Source organism: Coptis chinensis, chromosome 9, assembly GCF_015680905.1.
Source record: "Coptis chinensis isolate HL-2020 chromosome 9, ASM1568090v1, whole genome shotgun sequence".
NCBI lineage: Eukaryota > Viridiplantae > Streptophyta > Magnoliopsida > Ranunculales > Ranunculaceae > Coptis > Coptis chinensis.
This window is the reverse complement of record NC_141464.1, coordinates 22,239,331-22,266,388: the sequence shown is the minus strand read 5'-3', so window position 1 is coordinate 22,266,388 and position 27,058 is coordinate 22,239,331. Positions and strand designations below refer to the sequence as shown.

At 37.4% G+C, this 27,058-nt stretch overlaps 1 protein-coding gene across 1 annotated transcript; it reads right to left on the bottom strand.

Annotated features, from left to right (window-relative positions):
- Positions 1-1,195: 1,195 nt before the first annotated feature.
- LOC147475212 (uncharacterized) lies at positions 1,196-24,277 on the bottom strand. Its single transcript, XM_086585322.1, has 10 exons — positions 24,191-24,277; positions 6,643-6,715; positions 6,406-6,545; positions 6,204-6,314; positions 5,947-6,009; positions 2,651-2,861; positions 2,482-2,548; positions 2,022-2,079; positions 1,802-1,890; positions 1,196-1,716 (listed from the first exon to the last, which is right to left on the bottom strand). The coding sequence occupies exons 1-10, from the start codon at positions 24,275-24,277 to the stop codon at positions 1,671-1,673; spliced, it is 945 nt and encodes a 314-aa protein (XP_086441448.1). The 3' UTR covers positions 1,196-1,670.
- Between the last annotated feature and the right edge of the window lie 2,781 nt (positions 24,278-27,058).

Below are 27,058 nucleotides of genomic sequence, written 5' to 3'. Positions count from 1 at the left end.
TTGCACTAAGCCACAATATTTAAAAATATCTCAATACATCTCATAACTCCTTTCATTCTTTTACGTGCCAAATAAATTATTGCACTAAGCTACAATCCCGTGGAAAATATCCACAAATATTATACTACCTCATAGTAGCATCTCCTAGATATAAAGATGGGGCGTTTACATTTATTTCTCAAAGATATTGCATTTCATAGATATCCTAACATATGATATCATTTAACAGAACAACAATCTCCCCATACCACATAATGTCACAATTGCTCCAAACTTACCGCATAACATTTTTATAGCATTTTAGGAATATTATGTCTCCTAATATTTCAATCTCGTCACGTGTCAAAAATACACAATATCAACGTCACATCTGTCTTAGATAATGACAACCAAATTTATACAAGCTTCCACAACATTCTATCATTTGATTAATTCATAAAATTTAATATATAAAAAGTCAACAAAGTCAACGATCAAAATTCAAAGGGTTGACTGGTCAATAGGTCAAGCCCAACAGTCAACAGTCATAAACCGATATTCATCCAAACAGGTCCTAACCCAAACTCATGTTTAAAATAGTTTAACCTATGGTCCTAACCCAATTACCCAAAACAAAACAAAAGAAAAAGCCCAAGCCCAAAAGTCTAAAACCAACCCATTTGGGGACATAAGAACCAACCCACATAAATTCACTATACCATAACAAAAGATTTGTAACGGATATACATCCGTTACAAAAAATATTAGTAGCGGTTATTTTGCGTTGACACAAAAACATGACAAATATTAGTAACAGATATTAGTAACGGTTATAAAGTGTTAGAAAATTTACTAACAATTATTAAGTGTTGCTGAAATTAATTTCAATAACACATAACAACCGTTAGTAAATTATTAGTAACAGTTATTGACTTTGTTTCTAACAAATAAAAGTGTTAGCAATTTTCCATTTCTAACGGATACGTAACCGTTACTTATGCTTCAATTACTAACGGATACATAACCGTTGCTAAATTTGAAAACATCTAAAAAAATAATTAAATATTCTGGTCCCAATTGTTCCTAGACCACCTGCTTCTATCATCCAATCCCACATATTATACACATCCATCCCACTAAAAACTTAAGTATACACTGGGATACAATAGTAAGAAAGAAAGCACAAACCAAACATACTCTACATAATCCATTCATAAGTCGCAAATCTTAACTTTGATTATATTTTATTCAACGATGAGATAATAACCAAAAATATAATAACAATCGCTAAACTTATTAAGTATTTTGTAAACAAAATACATAGATAGAATTAGTCCTAATAACTCTAAAACAAAACCCTTTGATCTCTCACATTGTCCTAATAACTCTAAAACATACAAAATATTAGGAATTGAACTGCGGTGATGCCTTCACCACTCGCAAATAGTAGACCAACTTGTCATGAGATGTTATGATGATGCCTTCACCACTTTGGTCAAACTGCGGTCTTCCAACACGTCCAAATATCCAAAAAAAGATATCATAGTATGTAATTAATTTATACTAACAGGAAAACCATTTATTGCATCAATCCTTTATCTTCTAATAACCGAGGAAAAATGTGACCATAATATATATACGTTTAATCAATATTGAAGATCCAGGAAGTTGAGTGTAGTGTCTTATCTGCATCAAATCAAGCATTCCAAGATGGAAATAAGAGCTCTGTAGTTTCCTCTGCATAACAAAATATAACAACATAAAAATAAAGTGGTTGATATGGTCAATGTTTAAATTTGAAATAGTAATAAATAAATCTTACCGAATATTACTACGTCTTTTCTCAAGTGGCAAACTTATTAGACTTTGAGTTGGAATGTAGATGCCTACTGATTGCTGGTGACTTGTTAGCTGCACAGTAAATAAAGGAAAGAAGAAGCAACCCCTTTAAAAAAGAATTGAACGGAACAATAATAGTTTAAAGGGGGATCAAGAAATTACTAGAAACAGGGGGATCACAACAAGGCCAAAAGAAAGCTCACTCCTCGTATCATCCAAAAGATCACTCCTCGAATCATCCAAGATCGAAATCTCCATATTCTAGTGATTAAAAACAAATTAACTCATCGATTCGTTCTCGAAATCACTGACATTGTTTATTGGCAAGCATGTATTTTTTTTGCATCAGCTAGATTGATACTAATTTTGTCCATTAGGATTTTATTACCAAAAAAACCCATCATTTTGAACAGCGTTTTGCAGCTTCAGAGAACATGTTGTATCCTAAGTTTTATGTTACATGTGGGGCACATTCAAATTTACAACACAAGTGCACCCAATTAAAAATAAGTGCAAGGAGGCTGGGTGCTAAGCTATATGTGACAATCAAATACAACCTACGTTCCACTAAAAATACTGTGTTAAACACTTCAGCAACCATTTTCCCGTTTTGGTACTCACAAAAAGAGAACATTAGATTGGAGATTGGAGAACAATAGATACCTTGAAGTAGGCTGAAGAGGAGGGAACCCACATGGGTGTATATTACCCATATATTTTACTCGGTCACCTGTGAATTTCAAAGAAGCTTAAGCAGCTCAGGAAATGTACAATGCAAGAACATACAAAATTATAAAACACTCAAAAATATACAAAAGTCTAAACAGTATACCTGTTTTGGGTGTGTGATTATTGGATGATGCAGTTGAGGCTTCTTGCTTGGGCAGACCTTGTGGATTAAGCGTAGATGAGCCAACTATATCAGCTTCAACACTTGAGGCTTGCTTCTTTTGCTGTGATGCAAATCGTTGCTTGGAAAATGATCTAGACTTTTCTAAGTTTAAATCTTCTTTGCTTGACACAGAATCTTTTGTAAGGAACTCCTAAATCATTGTCATGCATCAAAATCTCAACACGAAACAAAGAACGAATACTTAATGTTATTTAATATGGTTCAAGATGTTAATGTCTTTCTTAAGGCTAAAATGGCATGTAGCATCAAAAACATGATATCATTCGACACATTGAGGAGCAGTAGGAGAGTCAGAACTCAGAAAACTGCAAACCTTCAGTGAGGCGTATGGTAGAGAGAGAGAGAAACGAGCTTCTCAGTCGTCTTCACTCTTATATATAAACTAAATTAAGCAATAAGAAATAGCGGTGAATTAGATTACCAAAAAGAATCATACTAATTTTGACTTCACGTAAACTGAGTTAGGATCAGTTTGATCATCTTATTCTAAGGCCGTCTGAATTTCTCACTGTTTAAAACGTTGGGCAGTGGTTGAGCGCCTAGACCTTCTAGACGGGCTAGGCGGCTAGTTGTTGCTAATATACATATTACATGTAGTGACATACACCAACACTACAAGAAATGGAGAAACCAAACTTCACATGCTTATAAAAAATACTAATGAAGGAGCAAACTACACATTTACCATAATTTATACAGTAAACACAAACATAAATACTTCTTTAAAAGAAGGCATAACAGTTGAAGAAATGGCAAGTAGGCTGCTTGAGTTGAACAGAGAGACCCAGAGAAGACTGAACACACTCTGTTTTGCGCTTATGACCCCTTGTAGTGGACTTTTTTCTTTTAATTCTTGCCGGGCTTTAGTCTTTTAAACCCGCATTCAAATCTTAAGCATTCTTGGGCACTTAATTTTGGACAAGTCGACTTTTTACGAAAAAAGAACCAACAGTTGAGCACTACAAGACTGCCTAGACGCCAATTAGTCCGCCTAGAAGCAGAATAATCCGCCTAGCCTGAAAAATTGTCCCACCATTTTTTGAGCCATCTTAGGCCTAGGCGAGTTGGCTAGGCATTGCCTAGGCTTCTTGTTAGAACAATGGAATTTCTTTTGATGATCATGCTATCTGCGGTCATGTACGCATGCACAAACCACCCCCCCCCCTAAACATATACATATGACCAAAGTCATTAATTGGCGAGAAAATGACAATAAATTTGTTTTTGCAATTAATTGATGCTTTTGCATTTAATCACAAAACCATAGGTTAATTTGGTCAGCTAATGGCCTACTAATACAGCTCCCTCCATTGCATATTTTGGTCTATTATGTACATTTCAAAATAAATAAACACAAAGATATAGCAGTTTTGTGACTGATGGGACTAATGACAACCTACTTAACCTTTTCTCTTTTTTATAGAAAACGTATTTATTAATATAACCAAGGAGAATACATCAACCTTAAGATCTTAGCAAGACACTAAAATCTTAAGCACCATACACTCTGAGTTGCCCACCTAAAGAAGATTGCAATTTCAGTCCTCCCCAAGTACAACAACAGCAGGAATTGCCTTTCACACCATTACTTTCATTTAGTGTAGCATTTGCAGAAAGAAGTCCTGCCTCATGAAACCTACTAAAGTTGTCACATGCTCTACTCATTCCCCAGGCCAGTACCAGATGACCTTGAATAAAATGGTTTTGTTTTTTTCTATTTGGTACCCTAAGTAACCTGATACCTTAAATCATATGCCAAAAACGACCTTCGTTGTCCATGCTTTAGATTTTTTAACAAACAATAAGCATAATTACCATTCAGTCAACCTCCGATTCTCATACGTATTGGCAGTATTTTGGTCACTTTGTCCATCAGTAAGTCAACCCTAAAGGTCTTGGTTTCAACTCCCACCTTCACCTGGGAAGAAGGGTATAAGTCTTTAGGGGTTAAAATGGATATAATTTTACCTTGAAGGGGAAAACAACAAACAAAAACAAATGATAATATCAATATTATAATAACAATGACAACAAAAAGAATTATAATAATAAAATAGTAGTTATAACAAAAGCAACAATGACAACAATAATATGAGTTGCCACTTATACAGATAGTAATTATAATTACAGTCATAACAATAATATTAACAAGTAATAACAAAACACAAAAAAATACAATATGTTAGTCAAAGTTCTAATAACTCCGTAAAGCATCATTTCAATAGGAAAGAAGTTAAATTTTGCAGTTCACATTCCCGTAGCAGAAGCCCTAACTAGTAGTCTAGTACTGTGACTACTGTCAGAACAGCATTTGACACATTTCGAGCAAGGTTCCAATAGTACGAACGCTAGACACGAATTTAATTGGTGACCAGAAATTATATAGATAGGATTGATAAGTCAATGAAGCTTACTCCAGGCAACAGTAGAGAATCAACTATAAGTAACCTAGCTCCAAAATATTTGGCTAAAGCTTTAGTTAGTGTCTCTTGATATATTTCAGAATCTACACACGATCAACAAAACAAAACGAGATATATTGTCACTACATGCCGAATAAATTAATAAATAAAGCAAAATGTCCACATAAGCTGCAAATGGTACTGGTACCTGAAGGACCACATAACAATATCCGCGGGCTTACTGTAGGATCAAGGCCAAAAGAAAGCTCACTCCTTGTATCATCCAAGATCGAAATCTCCATATTCTAGTGATTAAAAAAAAAAACTCATCAATTCGTTCTCGAAATCACTGACATTGATTATTGGCAAGCATGTATTTCTTTTGCATCAGCTAGATTGATACTAATTTTGTCCATCAGGATTTTATTACCAAAAAAACCCATCATTTTGAACAGCGTTTTGCAGCTTCAGAGAACATGTTGTATCCTAAGTTTTTTGTTACATGTGGGGCACATTCAAATTGGTTAAGGTATTATGTTTAATAATGTTTAACATAGCAAAACTCTGATGGCAACGGTTATCAAGAAATTACTAGAACTCAGGAAGTAAGTAAATTCAGTTTAAAGGGGAAATAAAATTTAATGAGTATACCTAACACAAAAGAAATATAACTTGCGCACTTTCCATGCATGATAAAAAATAAGCAATCTATTAGAGTAAATAGATTGACAAGTGTATGAATGGTATAAGCAATCTGTGCCCATGTGATTGAAATTAGTTACTGAGGGAATCGTCTAAAATACAATTAAGCACCTGTTCTCTCTTTCTCAATTCATCTTCCTTAGCTGGAAGTTCCTTCTCCTTCTTCTTTATATCCTAAAACTTGGAGAAAAGATCATTTGAGAAACTGATTTACAATATCAATCTATGCAAGGACACCATATATGGACATAAACTTTGATTTCCCTACCTTTGCCGAATCAAGTGGGATATCAACTTGCACTAGAGCATAAAAACTAAGTTATAAGCTGATATATGGTAGTATAGAAGAAACATTACAAGATAATCACCTTAACACTATATTCTTCAGTAGAAAACCACGAACCCATTTTCAATAAGGCAGTCAAAGCAGTAGCTGCAGCTGAGCCGAATTCCAAAGAAGAAGCTAGTAAAGGAAGTAGCTGCAAATTCCAGATGATTAAAAGAAAATTTAATTTGTTCATTAATAGACCAACCAAAAAAATACACTTTAGAACCCATGCAAATGGATACCTTTTTAAGCACAATTTGGCGAGGTAGCTGCTCAGCCAAATTCGGAAGCTTACAGAAAAAGGCATCCTTGTTAACACTGTCTTTCAGATTTAAAACTTCCAAAAATTGTATAGTCTCCACCAACTTATTCTGAAAATACTCTGCCAGACAAATATCCAAGTACAATAACGAGTTGCATCAATGAAAAGAGTGACAGTTACAAGAAAGGCGGGCGCGCACACACACAAAAACAACAACCGGAGGCTCCAAGGAAGCAGAGACCAACCATACCACAACCAATTTTATATTTGTAGTAAAATGAAATCCAATACTAACAGTAATAACAACACTTAGAAAATCAAATCACAACACATAGAGTAAATAGATCTAACAAAAAACCTAATTTTTTTCGAATCAAATAACTAATAACTATCAAGCAAGCTTCTTTTGTATAAAAGATGCATCTTTTATCTGATAATCCAAAGTTGGACCAAACCAATGAACAACAACCAATTTTAAAAAATTAAAATTGATGCAATTGAGTAGAGCGAACACTTGGTGGCAGAAGCAATGTATTGATACCCTAGAACATAGATCAATTTTAACTTTAGAAACCCAGAATCAATTTTGAACAATAATTTAAAGGGGGAGGAGGAAGAGAAGAAGCACAAGAAGGGGAAAGAACAAGAGGGAGGACGACTTACGAAGTGATAAATCGAAACCTTAGCCGACAACACCGCTCCATTGGTTTTTCTTTCTTTAGGGCATCAGGTTTAGATTAGCAGAAAATACTCCTGCTCAAGTTTTCGTTATTTCTTTTTAGCGTGAGTTTCCTTTTTCTTTTTCAACGTAATTCTTCCCCAACTCCTCTAACGTATACTGAAATTTGACAAAATATACAAAAAATGTCTCGAGAGTAGTATACTGCGCAATACATGTATATTACCAACGGATACATGTATTGCTAACGGACTAGTATACTGCTAAGCAGTGGGGGTGAACGGAGTGGGAGAGAAAGATGGAGGAGTGGAGATAGAGAAGGAAGAGTGGAGATTTAGAGTGTCTCGAGAGGGAGTGGAAAAGAGAGAGTGAGAGAGACGAAGAGAAAAAAACAAAAAGGAAGAGATGAGGACAGAAAGACAGAAACCAACTAAATTGGTTTTTGTCTGCATAACCCCCCTTCTCCCAAAATGTTCGCTCCGCTCACGGATTATAAATGTTTTAAATTACCAAAACATTACCTAACAGATGCATATGTGTTACTAATGAAAAACCTCATTAGTTGCAAATTAGCCCAAATGGTGTAGTGAAAATTAGAAAACCGGCCCAAAGAAATAAAAGAAACTAGCCCGAAGAACTTAAACTGAACTGGCCCAAAACAACTAACTAACTTAGTCCAGCCCAAAGAACAAAAGCTAAAGACTTTGGCCCAGATCCCAAGCCCAACCAAGGTCCAACAGGTCGCCTTCCTCACCTGGTGAGCAGCTCTTTTCCACCACTAGACACCACTCGTCCGCCACCACTCCAAACCTAACCGAAATTACTCCAAATCAAAACCCCTACCACTTTAATTAAGGCAAAACTCTAATTAATAAAACTTGAAATCAGTCTCCAAGATCTCGACCTCCATTCACCACCGTCCGACGGCTTCACACAGCCCCACTCGACATCCCTCACACACCCCCACAACAACCAACAATCTACTCAAATACTCAACCAAAACCATAATAACAAAGTTCAAATAATAAACTTGGCAATTTCTTTTCACCGCCAATAACACTTCCTCAACCATAATATGACCTAGCACTATCTCTTTCTTCACCATAAAATGACACTTCTCCCAATTTAAAACCAGATTTTTCTTCTCATATCGTGTCAACACCTGGGGAAGGTTAGACAGCCATTCACTAAAAGAGTCTCCATAGATAGAAAAAGCATCCATGAAAACGTTCATAAAGCGCTCCACCATGTCACTAAATATATGAAGCATACACTATTGGAAGGTACTAGGAGCATTACAAAGACCAAAAGGCATCCGTTTATAAGCATATATTCCAAAAGGACATGTGAAGGTAGTCTTGTCTTGGTCATCAGGATCGATAATGATCTAAAAATAGTAATAATAACCATCTAAAAAACAATAATAAGCATGATCAGCTAGACGTTCGAGCATCTGATCTATAAAGGATAAAGGAAAATGATCATTTCATGTCATGGTGTTTAAGCGTTTGTAATCAATACAGATCCTCCTTTTCATAGGAACATGCGTGGAAACATATTCACCCACAGAATTACGAACAACAGTAACCTCCAATTTCTTAGGGACTACGTGAATAGGACTAACCCTTTCGCTATCGGAAATGGGATATATGATACCCGCATCGAGTAACCGTAAGACTTCTTCCCTGACCACCTCTTTCATGGCAGGGTTCAAGCGAAACTGAGGTTCACGTGAAGTCTTCGCATTATCCTCTAAATGTATGCGGTGCATGCATACACAAGGGTCAATTCCCCTTAATGTCGTCTAGGGACCAACCGATCGCAGAACGATGTTCCTTAATCACCCTAATCAAACGTGCCTCTTCATCAGCAGATAACTGAGAAGATATGATCACCGAATGACTACCATCCGGATAAAGCTGGATATATTTCAATTCAGCAGGAAGAGGCTTAAGCACAAGGGTGGGAGGAATAGGTAAAAAGGATTCCAAAGGGTCCTCGGCTTGAGTAGTGATGACCTGTTTAAGTAAGAGGTCTTCAAACTTGGAAGAAGGAGTGACATAAAGATCTAAGGTAGGGGTAGACTCGAAAAGGGCGATGACTTCCTCTAAGTAGGAGTCATCGTCGAAGTCGGAACTACCGAAAGAAAGGAATTAGTGTATCTGATTTTCTGGAAACGTATTGTTGAAATAATCTTGAGCTAAGCTCTCAATCATGCTAACTTCCCCATATATAGATGAATCGGGTAACTATTTCATCATTTTGAAAACATTTACGTCAACAGAAAAATGGCCAAAGGACATGGACATCAAACCATCGCGGCAGTTAATGAGCGCGTTGGCAGTAGTCAAGAAAGGACACCCTAAAATGATAGGAACAGAGTCGTTAGCGACTTCTGTGTCTAGGATAACGAAGTTTGTTGGGTAGTAAAAATCCTGAACCTTAACCAGCACGTTTTCAGCCACACCTTTAGGATACTTAATAGAACGATCAGCTAATTGCAATGTCATTTTAGTTGGTTGCATCTCATGTAGACCTATTTGTTTATATAGATAATATGGGAGTAAGTTAACACTCTCCCCAATGTTTAATAACGCAGTCGTCATGTGGGTATCCCCCAAGGTGTATTGTACAGTAGGACGACCAGGGTCCTTGTACTTAAAGATTCTATTATGTTCAGATAGAGTTGGAAACTGTTCAGTTAAAAATGCATCTTTTGGTATATTGGTCTTCTGCCTAGTAGTGCACAACTCTTTTAGAAACTTAGCATGTTGTGGTAACATTTTAATAGCGTCAAGAAAAGGTAGGTTTATCGTTAGATTTTTAAAAACTTGCCTAATCTCATCAAAGTTAGTATCCTTGTGTAACATGGCTAGTCTCTGGGGAAATGGTGGGTTTTCTCTATATTTAGCATATGGATCAATAGGAGGTTTAACCTTGGCCGCTTTCCTCTTGGGTTAAGGTTTAACTGGTACTAAGCGCTCCTTTTGTGTGTAAGAGATGGTATATGGATGATGGTCGTTGAACAAAACAGAAGTGTATCAAAACCTAATTATCTCTCAATGAGTAAATGATGAGTAGGATATCGTTCCACTTTTAAGTGTATGTTATGTGAAGGACATGACTGGAAAGGGGGTTTGAAGGATTAAAAACTATAATTATAGATATTATATATTCTAAAGCTAAACTAAACTAAACTAAATAAACTATTGAGAATTTATAAGAGAGGGAATTCAAGAGATTAGAATCCACCAATACCTTTGATCTGTGACCTTTTGCTTCATGGTTGTTTGATAAAACATAAAATTGATAGTTTACCTACGAAATGAACGATGAACTCAAAACGTAAGTAAACTAAAACTATCTTACGTGCCTATATTTATTAAAGTTTCTACTCTCAATCCTATAAGATATAGTGGAGTAGGAAATTCGTTCCACTCCTAGTCCTTCCAAGATTTGTGTGTTCTCTACGTATAAGTAAACTTAACTCTAAAGTCTAATGAGAGATTTACGAAATGGCAACTAGACTACGATGCAACTACCCACAAGATGCAACTAGTCGATTATTTAAATACTATGGGAATGCTACGTTGATTCTATGATAATGAGTTAGAGGGGGATTGATTCCACCTTAACTCGACTAAATCCTACTAACGACAGATAATCGTCGTTATCCGAATGAACGCCCAGAACAATGCAGTTACTCCTAATCCCTAATTACATATGGCATTTCTACCAATTCATAACTAGCATGTGAACAATTACACCCATTCTCATGGTGAACTAATCGTTTCTAGAGTGGAAAGGAAATTACGACGACTCTACGATAATCGAATCAAGCGCTTCATCAAGGCTTCTCACCTCTAATGGAGGTTTAGCCGAGAATCATTACTTAATCATTTTCGATTAAATTAAAACTAAACATAATATAAAGAATTGAATTTTACTAATCTAAATTAAACAATACTTAAATTCTAATTAATAACTAAGAATTGAATAACAAGTAATAAATGAAATTGGATCTAACAATTGTAAATGACAAGAAACGAAATTGACAAATAGCTATTTTATTTATCAAACTAATTAAGAACAATGATTCTAAGAGTTTAATCTAAAACAAAAATTGAATATAAACTAAACTTAATTTAATTAAATAAAAACTAGATCTATAATTATCTATTGTTTTAGGTCTAACTAGCTACCATTAACAAAGAGTCAAGATCTTGTTTTTATACTTTCAGATCCAAAAATCGTGCATGGGCTTGGAGCCATGTTTTGGGTCAGAGAATCAGGCCCAAAACCCAATTCTTTCAGTCCAAAAAGGCCTCTTCAGCTGCAGTTGACTTCAACAGACTTTTCGTCCACTTCTGCTCCTCTGATTGGGTCAAGGCTTAGACCATTGGAAAGCTCTTTCCGAGCCAGTCGTTTTGACATAAGGTAGACCCAATTCCGGGGTTTGAGTCCAAAGATACGGCCTTTGGAAATTCTGCTGACTTTGTGTGCTATTTCTGCCCGCGTCGACTTTTCAGCTTTTGACCAGGCTTTAGAAAGGCTTTGTCTTCTTGAATCTTAGCCTTTAATCACAAAATTCCTTAGCAACCGACCTTTGCTCCTTTATCTCGCTAAAGTGGCACATTTCTGCACATAATAGACTTTGAAGCCTGAAATGCATAAAAACAAGTAATCAGTACTAACTCTTAATTATTACTCACATAATTGGTCTAAAAGTATGATGGTTAAGGGGTTAAAATTACAGTTTTGGGCTCTTATCAAACCACCCCCAAACAGCATTTTGCTTGTCCTCAAGCAAAGATGAGAAATTAGAATAAGTGACCAAAAATGGAGTTCTATTTACTCTCGTTTCGCTGAGTGCGATTGCATTGACCATATGCAACAAGGCCTTAAACCACTAGGAATTCCCTAGTAGACGAGTTATAGCCTCGTGAGAGTTTTCCAGTGAAACTCACAAACTTCATCTATACTACAACGACTAAGAAATAAAACTATTGTTTCCTTATTCATGCTCTAAATTAACTATACCTCTCACTAGCAATGCATATAGAGTAATCAAGTCGAACCCTAAGCTAATATATGCATAATAATCAATCATCTACAATAAACATATATACAATGAGTAATACTATGAAATGTCTAGCGAGGTTAGTTTAAACTTGGAATAAGCGTCCTTAAGTAGGTTCTCACAATAATAGTCAAGATCTGACACTCGATTTTTCTACTCAAGTTTAGTTACTCCGATTGTGTAGTGGGCACACTTTACCTTACAATCCCAATGACAACAAGGAAGCGAAGTCGATCAAACACATCTGCCACTTACTATCACTAGCTTTATTCCTAATTGAGCTAGATGTCTTTATTAGGTGTTCAGGGGGATTAGGAGATGGTTTAAGAAGGAAGGAAATGGGTATTCAAAAAGGACAAGTCTGAGATAATAGAGTCTTCCTATTATGTAACTAGAGAAAACCTTGTTATTTACTTTTGCTTCTACACTTTGTTTCCATCCTTAGCCATATTTTTCTTTTTCTTTTCTTTGGCTTTTGACTCCCTTTTATTCTATTTTTGGAGTTTTTATTTTTTTTTATTTTTTTTTCTTTTCTTTGGATGTAAACTTCTTTTCTTTATTTTATGAAGCAATTAACTAACTTTTGTTTACACAGGTTTTTCTCTTCTTCTTTCTTCCTCATTCTATTCTCAGACTTATCTAAATTGGGTAGGTTGAATTTTTTTATTTTATTTTGTTTTGTTTTGTAACAAGGTAAAGGATTTGTGGTTTATGAAAGGCTAAAGAAAGGCTCAGAGGGGCGACTAGCGGAAAATAATTCATAGGTTTTAGTTTTGGCTATATCGATCCAAAGAGGGCCTAAATTCTCGCTTAGGATATGGCATAGTGATCAAGCAAGTGGACGTGTAATTTCTCTATCCGGATTTTACTTCTCCCTTGTGTCATTTCTCAAATGTTTCGCTCATATAAAGCTTTAGGCTATATTCTCACAGGATTTGTAGAATAAGTACTCTAGCATAGATTTCAGAAACTTACTGCTAACAATCATAGATACTCATGTAATATATTTATAGATAGATACACAGATTATTACCTACATATTAACCTAAGTTTCTAAAAATTATTCTGAATGCAAAAGCTATGTGAGACTTATAAATTATTAGGAGCATAGAGAAGGAAAACAATACCACTATTCCTAAGTGTATAACATGAACTTATTTATTTATATTTTTGATTTTTTTTGAAATTTTAACTAAAAAACAAGTGCATATTATACCTATCTATATCCTTACAGATACCTTAATTACACGTGTTTCTATGCTCCCCCAAACAAGAAACATGCTTTGTCCTCAAAGCATTTAAATAAAGAGGGTTGGAAAAATACCATTGAAGCGCGTGAAATTCAGGAACAGCTGCAAAACAAGGTTAGAACGTACTAATATAGGAAATAAAAAACTGACGTAACTCTATACGAGTTCTACCCATTATGGGGTTAACAAGAATGAAATTGCTTGGGACATAAGCAGACACTAACTAGAATTAAAACTTACCTTATCTCCCGCTTTACTCATCCTCTTCTTCTATAAAGAAGTGAGGTTCCTTTAGCGATCTGCCATGCCATGATAATTTGCCGGGCTTCCGCCATTTATCATCTATTATTGCTAACCTATTAAAGCCACTTGATTACGACGGGGTGTAGGGTGCAACCTGAAGAGGTTGTATCCTCCACCCTTGCCAAGTCATTACGCGGAAAGATCGAATAATACTATTGGTGGGTCGCGATTAAGGTCGGCGTAATCCAATCCGTGAAGCGTGTACAAAAAAATAGGAAAGAAACATAGCATAATACGGGAAATTAGAACGGACATAAGAAGGTACTTATGCCCATGCTATGGGATCGAGCTAAACTAGACATCAAGGTTCGGGAAGGTCATGACACATCGTCCCGTGGCTAAAGTAAGGAAGACAACGCAAGTGGCATCATTTCTTAAGAAAAACGCCATTCCCTAAAATGTTTAGCATGATCCAAAACATAACAGTTCCTATGTTCATGGACGGGCTACCAAAGGCGGCGTTATATTCCCCTTGGTCCTCGATACGGAAAATGCCGCGCCATACGACTCATGCAAACACTTTCGTAAGTGTAGACATACATATTATCTACCCAATAGCACCATGGGTCTTGTATTTTAGCGGGCATAGCAAGTCCAAGAACAAATGCTAGCAAGAACACGGTAATTTCCATTGGTTCATTATCAATGTTGATGGAGAACACTTGTTCTCCATCCGGTCTCTCAAAGAAAATGCGTTATCGTAAAAATAAGATGCTAGTGTTGGAGAGTACGATGCATCGAGTCTTACCATGGCGGTTCCGATACCAACGTATGTGATTGCCTCATGAAACCAAGCACCATAAGTAGTGCTTTGGAACAAATCTTGAAAGACTGTTCGGTATCAATGTAGGAGATGTCATCTCAAAATTACGCTCTGGAATAGCTGCGAATGATCCGAAAACAACCCGCTGAGAAACTGAAATTTTTACGGTCCACGAAGTCGGCTGAAAGTCGCTCTCTCTTAGGCTGCGAAGCGCGCGCTCGAAGATTTTGGGATTCCAGTGTTTGAGCGTGAGCGAGTCGCTCTCCTTGAAGCTTGAAAGCGCTCTCTGAACAAAAATTCTGAAAATGTGCGGTAGCGAGTCGCTCCTCAAGCATGGCGCTCCGAGTCTTGAAAATCGGAAAATGAGACAAAACGTGGGAATTGTGGGAGTGAAAGGTGAGTGATGGAGGTTAGGTGTAGTGTGAGTTGTGAGTGTAGAATGTATGAAGTTTATATAGGTTTTAAGTTGCTAAAACAGATCGGGAAGTTGCCAAAAAAATTTTACGGCAGTTTCCGAAAATTCCAAAATTTTCAAACCCGAAAACGGAAACAATTCATTTTCTTGATTCTAAAATAAACCTAGTATCTTTTAGGTTGAATTTATGATAGAATCTACCTATTTAATCGAGATTTCATCCTACCATGATACTTATTCATAGATATGCCTAAACGGCCATATTTTCACCTTGACTCCGCAATAAATTCTAAGACGAGGGTCATATAAAAATCATGCTGGAATAGATAACACCACCCCCAAACAATTTAGAAAGGTGGGATTAATATTAAACAACCACGCACAATGAAAATAACCGCATTATATTAAAAATTTCATTCGAAGTACATTTCACTACAAAATTCAAATTACGGAAACAAAACTTACATTAAAATAAATAACAATAATGAAACTACAAATAAAAATAGAAACATCAAACGATACTATCCCTAACCACTCCGGTACTGGTAGCGGAGGGCACGCCTTCGAGGAGATGGCTCCGAGAGCTCGATCAGGCCGGCACCATTCGATCTTTTCGGCGACGACGCTTCGTGCCTCGATGGTGTGTCCTCGGAAGGAGAATCCCCGTGAGGTGGGAATCGTGCAAGCATGTCGGCCGAACCGGCGCCGAGCTTCTAGCTCGGGCCCTCATCTGTTCCCACCTCTCATCCTCTCTCTGGGTACGGATCTCGAAGTTATGATGGATAGTTGCCTGTCGAGTCCGGAGGTCTTCGCAAATAGTGTTGAGCGAACACATGCCACGATGAATCACAGCCATGCGTTCTGCATCTGACCAGCACCTCTCTAAGGCATCCGCATCAAAACAAGTCAAGTCCTCTTCATCCTCCGAGGCATTCTCATTTCCCCAATCCTCCTCGGCATTCTCATTTCCACCATCCTCCTCGTCCTCTACCTTATCCTCAGGCAACCTCCAAACTCGTTGGACACACTCCTTATAGATGCAAGGATTTTGGTGTAGGGTTATGTAAGACCTATCAGACGCCGGAGCTGCTCTCAACTTTAGCATGATCTTGGTTATCAACACAGGGAGAGGTGCAACGGACTTCCCTACTCCCCTAATCATGCTAAGCAAAAACTCCAAGATACAGAACTTGTACTTTTGCTCCTGGAGTATCCATAAAATGTGGAGGCAGTTCAGGCCGATGTCACTGACATTCTCCTTCCCCAGGACGTTCCAATCCAATCGAAATTGCGGCCGGTTGGTTGGTTCTGAGGGATGCCTGGCGAACACAATGCGATATCGCATTGTAGTTCCCCTCGATGTAATCGCCACGTTCATCAATGGCTCTACCCCATTATATTGGGACTCCCCGCAACATGACATCGGATGGATTCTAGGCGGAATGCCTAGAATCTCAACCAACAACCCAAGAGTTACTTTCTTCCTCCTCTTCGCCACCATAACAAAATTCTAGTCCCTCCACCTCATTCGTGTTGTAAAACCGTCGGACTAAGTCTTCGTGGTAAAAGGCGTCGAAAGTACCACAAGCTATTCCGGTCTCTATTGATCATTTTCGTCACCGTAAAAGCGGTAGCGAAGTGGTCGCCATAAAAGCTTGCTCGGCAAAATTCGACATTGTTGAGCCATTTTAGTGTTTGGAATGTAGTGGGGTTTAAATGGGATGTGGTGTTGGAATTTGAATCGACCGACTGAAGCAAAGCGGTGGTGGTGGTAGCGACAGCTTGAATTTATAAATTTTCGTGGGTTTTTGGTGATGTAAGTTGGTGGATTTGGTGGTGGTTTGGTTTTAGAGGAGATTTGAATTGGATTTTTGATGGTTGGCGTGGGTTAATTTGGTTTCTTTATATATTTTTTTTTTAGGTTTGGAGCTTTGGTGGTCGTTAATGGCGATTTGGAAAGATGAACGCGACTGTTGGGGGAAAAGCAAGGGCGCGGGTGCGCTGCCGGTGCGCGCGGGTTGGGCCGAAGGCCAATTCAAAATTTTGAATTTTTCAATTTTTCGCGAAACTTCAAACTAAAATTGCCACTTCATTACCGGTCCGATTTTTGCGAATGAGATATGGAAATGATCAGGAGAGAATTTCCAATCCAATGATCCATAAAACACTCTATTCCGACCATGGATGACATATAAGATAGTGGAAAATGCCTCGAAGTGCGTGCATGACGTACGTTATGCGAACGACTGAACTCTAAATTCATAGATTATGTCATCCCAGATCAAAATACAATTAAACGGCCTAAGCAACTCTAATGGGACATAAAACATTCTAGGATGGAAACACGAACACCTCACCCCCAAACAAATTTTTTACAACAAAGTTTAGAAAATTTGTTTTTTAACAGTGGGTCGTTTAAAGTCAGAATCCGAGACTTCCTAGATTACTATGTTTATTATTTAATATATATATATATATATATATATATATATATATATATTTATTTTTTTTCTCTTTTTATAAGGAAAAACAATAAGCAATAAAGACATAATTCACCCCATAGAGAAATATGAATAAAAAATCCGAGAAAACATGCAAGAGTGGAAAACGTGAATTATGTTAAATGTGGACTTAGGATCCGGTACTTACAGCCACACACTCCATAGGGAGGGCCCGGTTACCTTAATGGTGCATTCACCAATATCTGGAAATGAAAGGAATGCACTAATCGCAAAAAAAAAAAATTGAGTCATTTATAGTCCGATACTCGAGACTTTATCTAAACATATGTATGAACATGCAGTTTATCATATATCAACAATCGAAATAGTTGTAGATCATTTCATAAATAAATATCACAGAAAACATATCCAAACACAATCAAGCACCAAGATTTCCTAGGACGCAACCTAGTGAAATGAAAGCGAAGTTGGATAACCCTATAACGTAACCTAGCATGCACCTTCTTTTTCATTTTTGAACGAGAGGGTGTTCTAGTGAATAAGTGTGGAAAAGTGAATGGTTGTGGAGAATATGGTGGATATGGATAAGTTGTAGAAGGAAAGCATGTAAACAATGAGGATGTGGGTTTAGCACAAAACTCATTCATGGTGTAGGTAGGGACTATCTCAAGTCTGAAAATGAAGGTGTCAAATGGTTTGTCCTTACAAGTATTTGTTTACTAGGTGGATTTAAAAAATTATGAAGCACGGGGAGAAACAAAAGGATCGAGTGCAAACTTCGAGATTCCTTTGAAAGGGTGAAAGGAGAGAGTCGAGGTCGATGTTGTGCAAAGTAGTTCTTGATAGGGTGAATCATCACCTGCTCTAAGAAACTCATCGAATTCCTCATCTAGATTGGTTATATCCACGTTACTATGATAGTCCTCTACATCTTTGAGAAAGTCATCTATGTCATCCTCATCCGTAATATGTGTATCGAATAGTGTAGGGATGAAAATGTTAGAGTCTGAACTTCCAAAGGAAAGAAATTTGGGCATATGATTATCAGGGAACGTGTTGTTGAAATAATCTCGAGCAAAGCTCTCGATCATGCTAACCTCTCCATCCATAGACGAATCGAGTAAATGTGTCTTTGTTTTAAAAACATTTACTTCAACAGCAAGATGGCCAAAAGACATGGATATTGAACATTCACGGCAATTAATGAGCGCATTGGCGGTTGCCGGGAAAGGGCGCCCTAAGATGATGACAGAGTCGTTAGCGACTTTACAGATCGAGGATTACAAAATTAGCCGGATAGTAGAAATCCGAACTTTTACCGACATTTTTCGACCACACCCCTTAGGATACTTAATAGACCGATCGGCTAATTGCAAGCGTCATTTTAGTGGGTTGCATCTCGTCTAGACCTATTTGTTTATACAAATAAAAGCGGGAGTAAGTTAACACTAGCCCCCGTGTCTAATAACGCGGTCGTCGTATAGGAATCTCCTAATGTGCATTGTACATGATGGGGGGCGACTGGGGTCCTTGTACTTAACAATTCTATTATGTTGGATAAAGTTGGGAATTGTTCGCAAAAAAGGCGTCTTTTGGTATATTGGCCTTACGCCTAGTAGTACACAACTCTCCTAAGAAACTTAGCATGGTGTGGTAGCTTTTTAATAGCTTCGAGGAAGGGAAGGTTTATAGTTAGATTCTTGAAAACGCCCCTAATCTCCTCATAATTTGTATCCCTAATTAACATGGCTAATTTTTGTGGAAACGGTGGTTTCTGTTTATATTTAGCAATGGTATCACCGGATGTTTAACCGTGGCTACGTTTCTTAGGTTGTGTTGTAATTGGTACCTCTACGGTAGTAGGCTCTTGGTTTCTATTTCGATTATCTAGTAAAATAGCGGTGTAGGGGCTACTGGTGGGGTAACTATAGGCATAATTACTTTGTTATCAACCATTCTGCCAGAACGGAGAGTGGTGATGGCATTTAGCTCACCTACATTTTCATATTTATTACTAGTATTATCGGTTACCTCAAAGGCTGTGTTTGTTGTTTTAGGATTAGGTATTGCATGACCTGAAAACACACCTTTGGGTTGGGCTTTATCTTGAGCCAACTGTTGGGTTAAATTACTAACGGATTGTAGAAGCTGTTGGTTAGATTGAGCCATGGTTTGGAAAAGTTTTTTGCTCACTTGTATGAAGGTGTCAAGACGATCCGGTTGTGTGGGTGTAGTAGTCACGGGTGGTGTGACTGGAACTATTTCACATGAATTATTTATGGGTGGATTTTGATAATTATTATTTACCGGAACGATACCTCTACTAGCATTATAATTATTATAACTACCTTGACCTTGTGCTTGTCCTTGTCGAGGTTGCACTTGGTTGTTATAATTATTAAAATTACCCCCGACCGCCCTTGTCGTGGTGGTGGAGCTTGGTTAAAATTGTGCGTTGGCCTAACATATTGATTATTGTACCCTGGAGGTGTGACGGGTTGGTTATTTCTCCAACCGAAGTTGGGATTTTGTCTCCAAGGGGCATTAGGTTCACTATTAATGGAACAAGCATGTTCATAGGCTATAGGACGGTGGAAGTCGGGATGCTCGGGGATCAATGAAACTACATGGATTTGAATTTACATTCATGACGGGGATAGGCTTTTGTTGAACAGAAATGGCCTCTACCTTTTTAGTGAGTGATTCGATTAGAGTTTTAAGCTCGGGATCGTGTTTAATTTCAAACATACCGGCGGCCTTAACTGTATTTGATGAACTAGCGGAGCGGTGGATATCGTCACTACCCCCAGTTGTTATTTCGCTTAGTTTGATCCTCTAAAAATTTATAAGCCTCCGAGGCTCCTTTGCTTAAGAAACTACCCCCATTCATTATGTCTAGGACTTCTTTATGGTGGTGTAGAAGTCCTTTGAAAAGGCACGAACTAACGTGTCTTTTCGCTAAGTTATGATGTGGACACTCTATAAGGAGATCGGTGAAATGATTCCAAGCCTCGAAAATGATTCATGGGGATTTTGTCGAAAAGAAATGAATCTTGGAAAGCATCTCATCCATCTTTAGGGGTGGGTAAAATGTTCCATAAACAATTTGAACAAGTTTAGCCCACGAGTCCACGAATTAGGCGCTTTGGGCGCTTAACCAAGACGCCGCCTTTATCGGCTAAGGTGAAAGGGAATACCCCTTAGTTTAATTTATTCCGCACCAACCGTAGGATGGTGGAATGTTGTTAGGACTTGTTCAATCCTATGCATGTGCCGATAAGGTTTTTCATGGTCTAATCCATGAAAAGCGGGTAACAAATTAAAATATTGGGGGATTCGAAATCCCCATTGGGTCTGCTAGAACGATGCAAGATTTGGGGCTATCGCTCAAGGCTTTGTAGAAGTCAGAGAGAGGAGTCTCTTCGTCTTCAGGCATTATATCAGGTTGTGTGTGTGAAATAGTAGCTAGAGGTGTCGTGGGTGGTATACTAGATAGACTTGTTTGTTGACGTTGTTGTGTAATTACGTTCGGTGTTTTTGTTCGGCCAAACCTTAATCTCATACAAGGCTAAGACTAAATTTAGCTAAACACGTCAACACTCCAAACAATTCTGATATACTAGTATAAACCTATAACAGGAGATGCGAGGTGTGGAATAAAGGAATACCTGATTGCGTCCTTGCTTTGCTTATGAATAGCGTCTTGTTTACGCGTGTTCAGTGTATATAACAAGTTAGAACACTGAAAAACTTGAAAAATCAAAGTTCAAATCAAAACTGTAGAAATCCGGAAAAATCTAGCTTAGGGCGCGGGTGCGCTCGCTTAGGGCGCAGTTGCGCTCCGTGTAACTTCAAGTTCTGATGATTTTATGGTCGGTCGCTCCACATGGGGCGGTCGCTCATTGTTCTGATCTTTTGAGGCGCCAGATGCTTTTGTTTGGGAATTGTGCTTTCGGTGTACTTTTCGCGGAACTTTTCAACGCTGAATTGGAAAACCACAGTATGAATCAAACAAGGGTGGGTGGGTGAAATGGGACTTTAAGAAAAGTATTTACACTACGAAAACAATGCGAAAGTGAAACTAGGATGGCAGCGGCGCCATTTGATAAAACATAAAATTGATAGTTTACCTACGAAATGAACGATGAACTCAAAACGTAAGTAAACTAAAACTATCTTACGTGCCTATATTTATCAAAGTTTCTACTCTCAATCCTATAAGATATAGTGGAGTAGGAAATTCGTTCCACTCCTAGTCCTTCCGCATGCTGTGTTCTCTACGTATAAGTAAACTTAACTCTAAAGTCTAATGAGAGATTTACGAAATGGCAACTAGACTACGATGCAACTGCCCACAAGATGCAACTAGTTGATTATTTAAACACTATGAGAATGCTACGTTGATTCTATGATAATGAGTTAGAGGGGGATTGATTCCACCTTAACTCGACTAAATCCTACTAATCCATTTAATCGTTGTTATCCGAATTGAGCGCCCATGAAACAATGCAGTTACTCCTAATCCCTAATTACACATGGCATTTCTACCAATTCATAACTAGCATGTGAACAATTACACCCATTCTCATGGTGAACTAATCGTTTCTAGAGTGGAAAGGAAATTACGACGATTCTACGATAATCGAATCAAGCCTTCATCAAGGCTCCATTCTAATTGAGGTTTAGCCGAGAATCATTACGTAATCATTTCGATTAAATTAAAACTAAACATAATATAAAGAATTGAATTTTACTAATCTAAATTAAACAATACTTAAATTCTAATTAATAACTAAGAATTGAATAACAAGTAATAAATGAAATTGGATCTAACAATTGTAAATGACAAGAATCGAAATTGACAAATAGCTATTTTATTTATCAAACTAATTAAGAACAATGATTCTAAGAGTTTAATCTAAAACAAGAATTGAATATAAACTAAACTTAATTTAATTAAATAAAAACTAGATCTATAATTATCTATTGTTTTAGGTCTAACTAGCTACCATTAACAAAGAGTCAAGATCTTGTTTTTATACTTTTAGATCCAAAAATCGTGCATCGTCTTGGAGCCATGTTTTGGGTCAGAGAATCAGGCCCAAAACCCAATTATTTCAGTCCAAAAAGGCCTCTTCAGCTGCAGTTGACTTCAACAGACTTTTCGTCCACTTCTGCTCCTCTGATTGGGTCAAGGCTTAGACCATTGGAAAACTCTTTCCGAGCCGGTCGTTTTGACATAAGGTAGGCCCAATTCCGAGGTCTGAGTCCAAAGATACGGCCTTTGGAAATTCTGTTGACTTTGTGTGCTATTTCTGTCCGCGTCGACTTTTCAGCTTTTGACCAGGCTTTAGAAAGGCTTTGTCTTGTTGAATCTTAGCCTTTAATCACAGAACTCCTTAGCAACCGACCTTTGCTCCTTTATCTCGCTAAAGTGGCACATTTCTGCACATAATGGACTTTGAAGCCTGAAATGCATAAAAACACGTAATCAGTACTAACTCTTAATTATTACTCTCATAATTGGTCTAAAAGTATGATGGTTAAGGGGTTAAAACTACAGTTTTGGGCTCTTATCATTGTTCTCACAAGTATACTACAGTTAGGCAATCGAGCGAGTGCCGATGCTCTCTTGGATAAAACATTGTTAACAAATAACTCTACTTAAGGTTGTTCCTATGTTTATGCTATTAATATATTCTTTCCTTTTATATAAGCTTGGGCAGCTATTCAATAAATCACCATCTAAGGCAAACACAAGGAATATTTCCCTTACTCTAAAACACTACACAACTAGAAGAAAAGTAGAGAATAATAGTATAATATTCAATTACAATAAATAAAACCCTATTATAGTATTTTATTTAATTGCAATAAATAAAAGCATGTCACTATCAACTATTCAATTGCAATAAATAAAACCCTAAACTAGCATGATATTCGATTGTAATAAATCAAAACCTTAATATATACTTCCATCCCCTGGTCTGGGCAATGGAACTAATAACTATAAATAACTAACCCGATTGGAGAATACCATGAACCAGAAGAATTAACGAACCCTAAGCACCGGCTTCATCTTCTCCCTTGAAGGAGAAGATTAACATTCCATAAAGAAGGAATAACATGAAAAACGAGAAAAAGAAGAATCGAAGAACATAAAATTAGAAAGACTAATTTATTAAGACTCGACTAGTTAAAACCGAATCTTTTATTATTAATCCTTCTCTGCCTCAAGTTATGGAGACAAGAATGTAAGTGAATTGGCAAGTTTCATGAGGCACTTAGGTCCTCTATTTATAGGGGTTACAATGAGTTCTAGAAACATCCCAAACCGTGGTTTGTTTCCTATTACAAATCAACTTCTTTCAGAGTCTAACTTCATTTCCAAAACAGTGAAAGAAGTGGCTACAGTGTCGGTTCATGCGTCTGGACGCACGATCCTTACATCTCAGACGCGAGAGTCTATTTTTCCTCTTTTGCTCCATCATTCTTTCCTCTTTTGCAGGCTTTGGTCCAAGCAACGAATCCTTTTGCTTTGAGCTTCCAAATAGGCTTTAAAATAGGTTCAAGTCACATATTTAATAGCTTCAATTCCTTGGTCTTCTCCATGATTGTCCACGAGCTCGCATGTGATCCTTAATAATCTGAATTGCTCCATTTTACCCCTTTTTCTCTAATATTCTACAAAACTCTCTTTTTCACCTATAAAATCATAAAACATGACTTACAAGTACTATTAGTCTACTAAGATGGCTAAACAAGAGATATAATCGAGGGTTAAAATACACTTTTTGAGCACTTATCAGGTACCTCTACAGGAGTCGGATCATCAGTTACTACATCGATATCTAGTAAAGTATTAGGGGCAATGACCACTGGTGGGGTAACAACAGGCATAGTTACGGCGTTATCCACCACCCTGCCAGAACGGAGAGTGGTGATGGCATTTAACTCACCTACGTTTAAATGTTCATTACTAGGAGTATCGGTTATTGCAAAGGTTGTGTTTGGCATTTTAGGATTAGGTATGGCTTGACCTGGAAACATACCTTTGGGTTGGATTTTCTCTTGGGCTAAATATTGGATGGACTGATTAATAGATTGTAAAAGTTGTTGGTTAGAATGATTAATAGATTGTAAAATCTGTTGGTTAGCCTGCATATAAGCTTCGGAACGATCCGATTGTGAAGGTGTAATGGCCACAGGTGATGTGACTAGAACTATCTCATATTGATTATTAATGGGTGGGTTGCGATAGTTATTATTAACTGGAACAATACCTCTATTAGCATTATAATTATTATTATAATTATTATAATTACCTTGTCCTTGTCCTTGTCTCGGAGGAGCTTAGTTGTAATTGGTCGCTCGGTTAACATTTTAATTATTAAAACCTAGAGGTGTAACCTGTTGATTATTTCTCCAACTGAAGTTAGGATGTTGTCTCCAAGGTGAGTTAGGTTTGCTATTAATGGAACAAACATTGTCCGGTTGTGCGGATGGTTATTCATAGACTAAAGGACAATATGAGTCGGGGTCCTCAGGACTCAAACATAAATTACATGGCATAGAGTTGACATTCATGACAGGAGTAGGCTTTTGTTGGATAGAAATAGCTTCTACCTTTTTAGTAAGAGATTCGATTAAAGTTTTAAGCTAAGGATCAGATTTAACCTCAAACATACTGGCAGCCTTAACAGTGGAAGAAGAATTAGCGGAGCGGGGGATGTCATTACCCCCCAGTTATTATTACACTTAGATTGATCCTCCAAAAACTTATAAGCCTCTGAGGCTCCTTAACAAAGGAAACTACCCCCATTCATTATATCAAGAATCTCCTTATGGTGATGTAAAAGCCCTTTGAAAAAGGCACGAACAAGCGTGTCTTACGCATGGTTATGATGTGGACACTCGATGAGAAGATCAGTGAAATGATACCAGGCCTTTGAAAAGGATTTATGAGGGTTCTGGCGGAAGAAATGAATCTTATATATCATTTCATATGTCTTCAAAGGTGGGTAAAACTGTTCCATGAATAATTGAACAAATTTGGCCCATGAGTCCACAGAATTAGGCACTTGGGCAGTTAACCAAGATGCCGCCTTATCGGCTAGGGTGAAAGGAAACACCCTCAATTTAATTTGTTTCGAACCTATGGTAGGATGATGAAATGTGGTAAGAACTTGATCTATCCTATGCGAAAAACTGGTAACAAATTAAATATACTCGGGGGGATTCGAAAATCCCCTACTGGGTCTGCAAGAACGATGTAAGACTTAGGGCTATCGTTAAGGGCCTTGTAAAAATCAGAGAGAGGAGTCTCTGTTTCTTCAGCCATTGATGTAGGTGTAGTGTGTGGTATTCTAGATAGGCGTGTGCGTTAATGTTTACGATAAAGAACAGAAGATGGTTTACTAGTACCGGACCTTAATCTCATGGAAGGCTAAGGCCAATACGAAACAAACCACTAACAATAGTCAAACAACCCTGATATGCTAGAATTAAAAACACCTCTGACAGAAGAGGCAAGGAGTGGAAGAAGGAGTACCTGAATGCCTCCTTACTATGCGTTTGAATAGTGTCTTGTATATGCATTCTCAGTGTATTCAAGAAGTTGGAAACACTGAATAACTTGAACGAAGAGAGTTGGAAACTAACTTGTGAAAATGGGGCTAATTCAGAAATGGGCGCGGGAGCGCTTGGAAACAGGCGTAGAAGGGCGCGGGCACACTCTTGCTTGACTCGATGTCCAGTGTTTTTAGGGCGTGCACACTCTTGAAATAGCGTACCTAGGGCGTGGGCACTCTCAAAGCAGAATTCCGAAAAAAAATTATTCATGAACCAAACAAACACAGTTAGACCCAAACAAGGGTGAGTGGGTTTAATGGGGTTTTGGTAAGGACGAAAATACTAAAGGAAACGAATTTAAACAGAACTAAGATGGCAGCGACGCCATTTGATAAACTGTAAAACAATAGTTTTACCTACTCTTAACTAATTATGCTATGAATAAGTAAAACTAAAGCTTATTTACTAATTACTCTATATCAAAGTTATCTACTCTCGGTTATCGTGAAATATGTGGAGTAGAGAATTCGTTCTACTCCTAGCTTGTTTAAATGTAAGTTTCCGCTAGTTTAATCGATTCTAACAAAACGAATGAGAGTAATGGATTTAATTATGATAGAGTTATATACTAAAAGCAATACTTTTGTATTAACTTTAATTCTTTATATTTTGAATGAGAATCATATGGGCAAATGTTATGCATATTATATATGGTACTAGTTATATGCATGCATCTAATACTTTATGTTGTAGATGATATGGTGTGTGGTGACACACAGAAGATCATATCATCAGTACCTTATAAAGTATAAGTAAATGTTCACAACCTAGATGGATTTGGACAAACCATTGGTACAGTTGTAGTATAATATGGTATTAGTCTATCTTGACTACATGATTACACTAATACACTTTGTGTGTATTGAATATGACCAAGTGAGGTTGTTTCTCTTTATACTGACTATATAAGAGAACAAACACCTCTGTTATTATGGATGTTTGTCCTCTTAATCTGGATATAATAACGAGCACTTGTGTGCATTGTACATTGCTTTAAATCATCAATGAGTGAGATTCATTTGTGAATCAACAAACTCGATGGATTGGGTA

What these genes read in the sequence shown, in the direction of transcription:
- LOC147475212 (XM_086585322.1), bottom strand. Translation starts at nt 24,277, where the DNA reads ATGCCTGTTGTTACCCCACCAGTGGTCATTGCCCCTAATACTTTACTA. An exon ending in TCTTTTGGATGATACGAGGA is followed by an intron (nt 1,891 to 2,021) that starts GTGAGCTTTCTT and finishes TTTACTGTGCAG; the next exon opens with CTAACAAGTCACCAGCAATC. An exon ending in AAAAGACGTAGTAATATTCG is followed by an intron (nt 1,717 to 1,801) that starts GTAAGATTTATT and finishes TTTGTTATGCAG; the next exon opens with AGGAAACTACAGAGCTCTTA.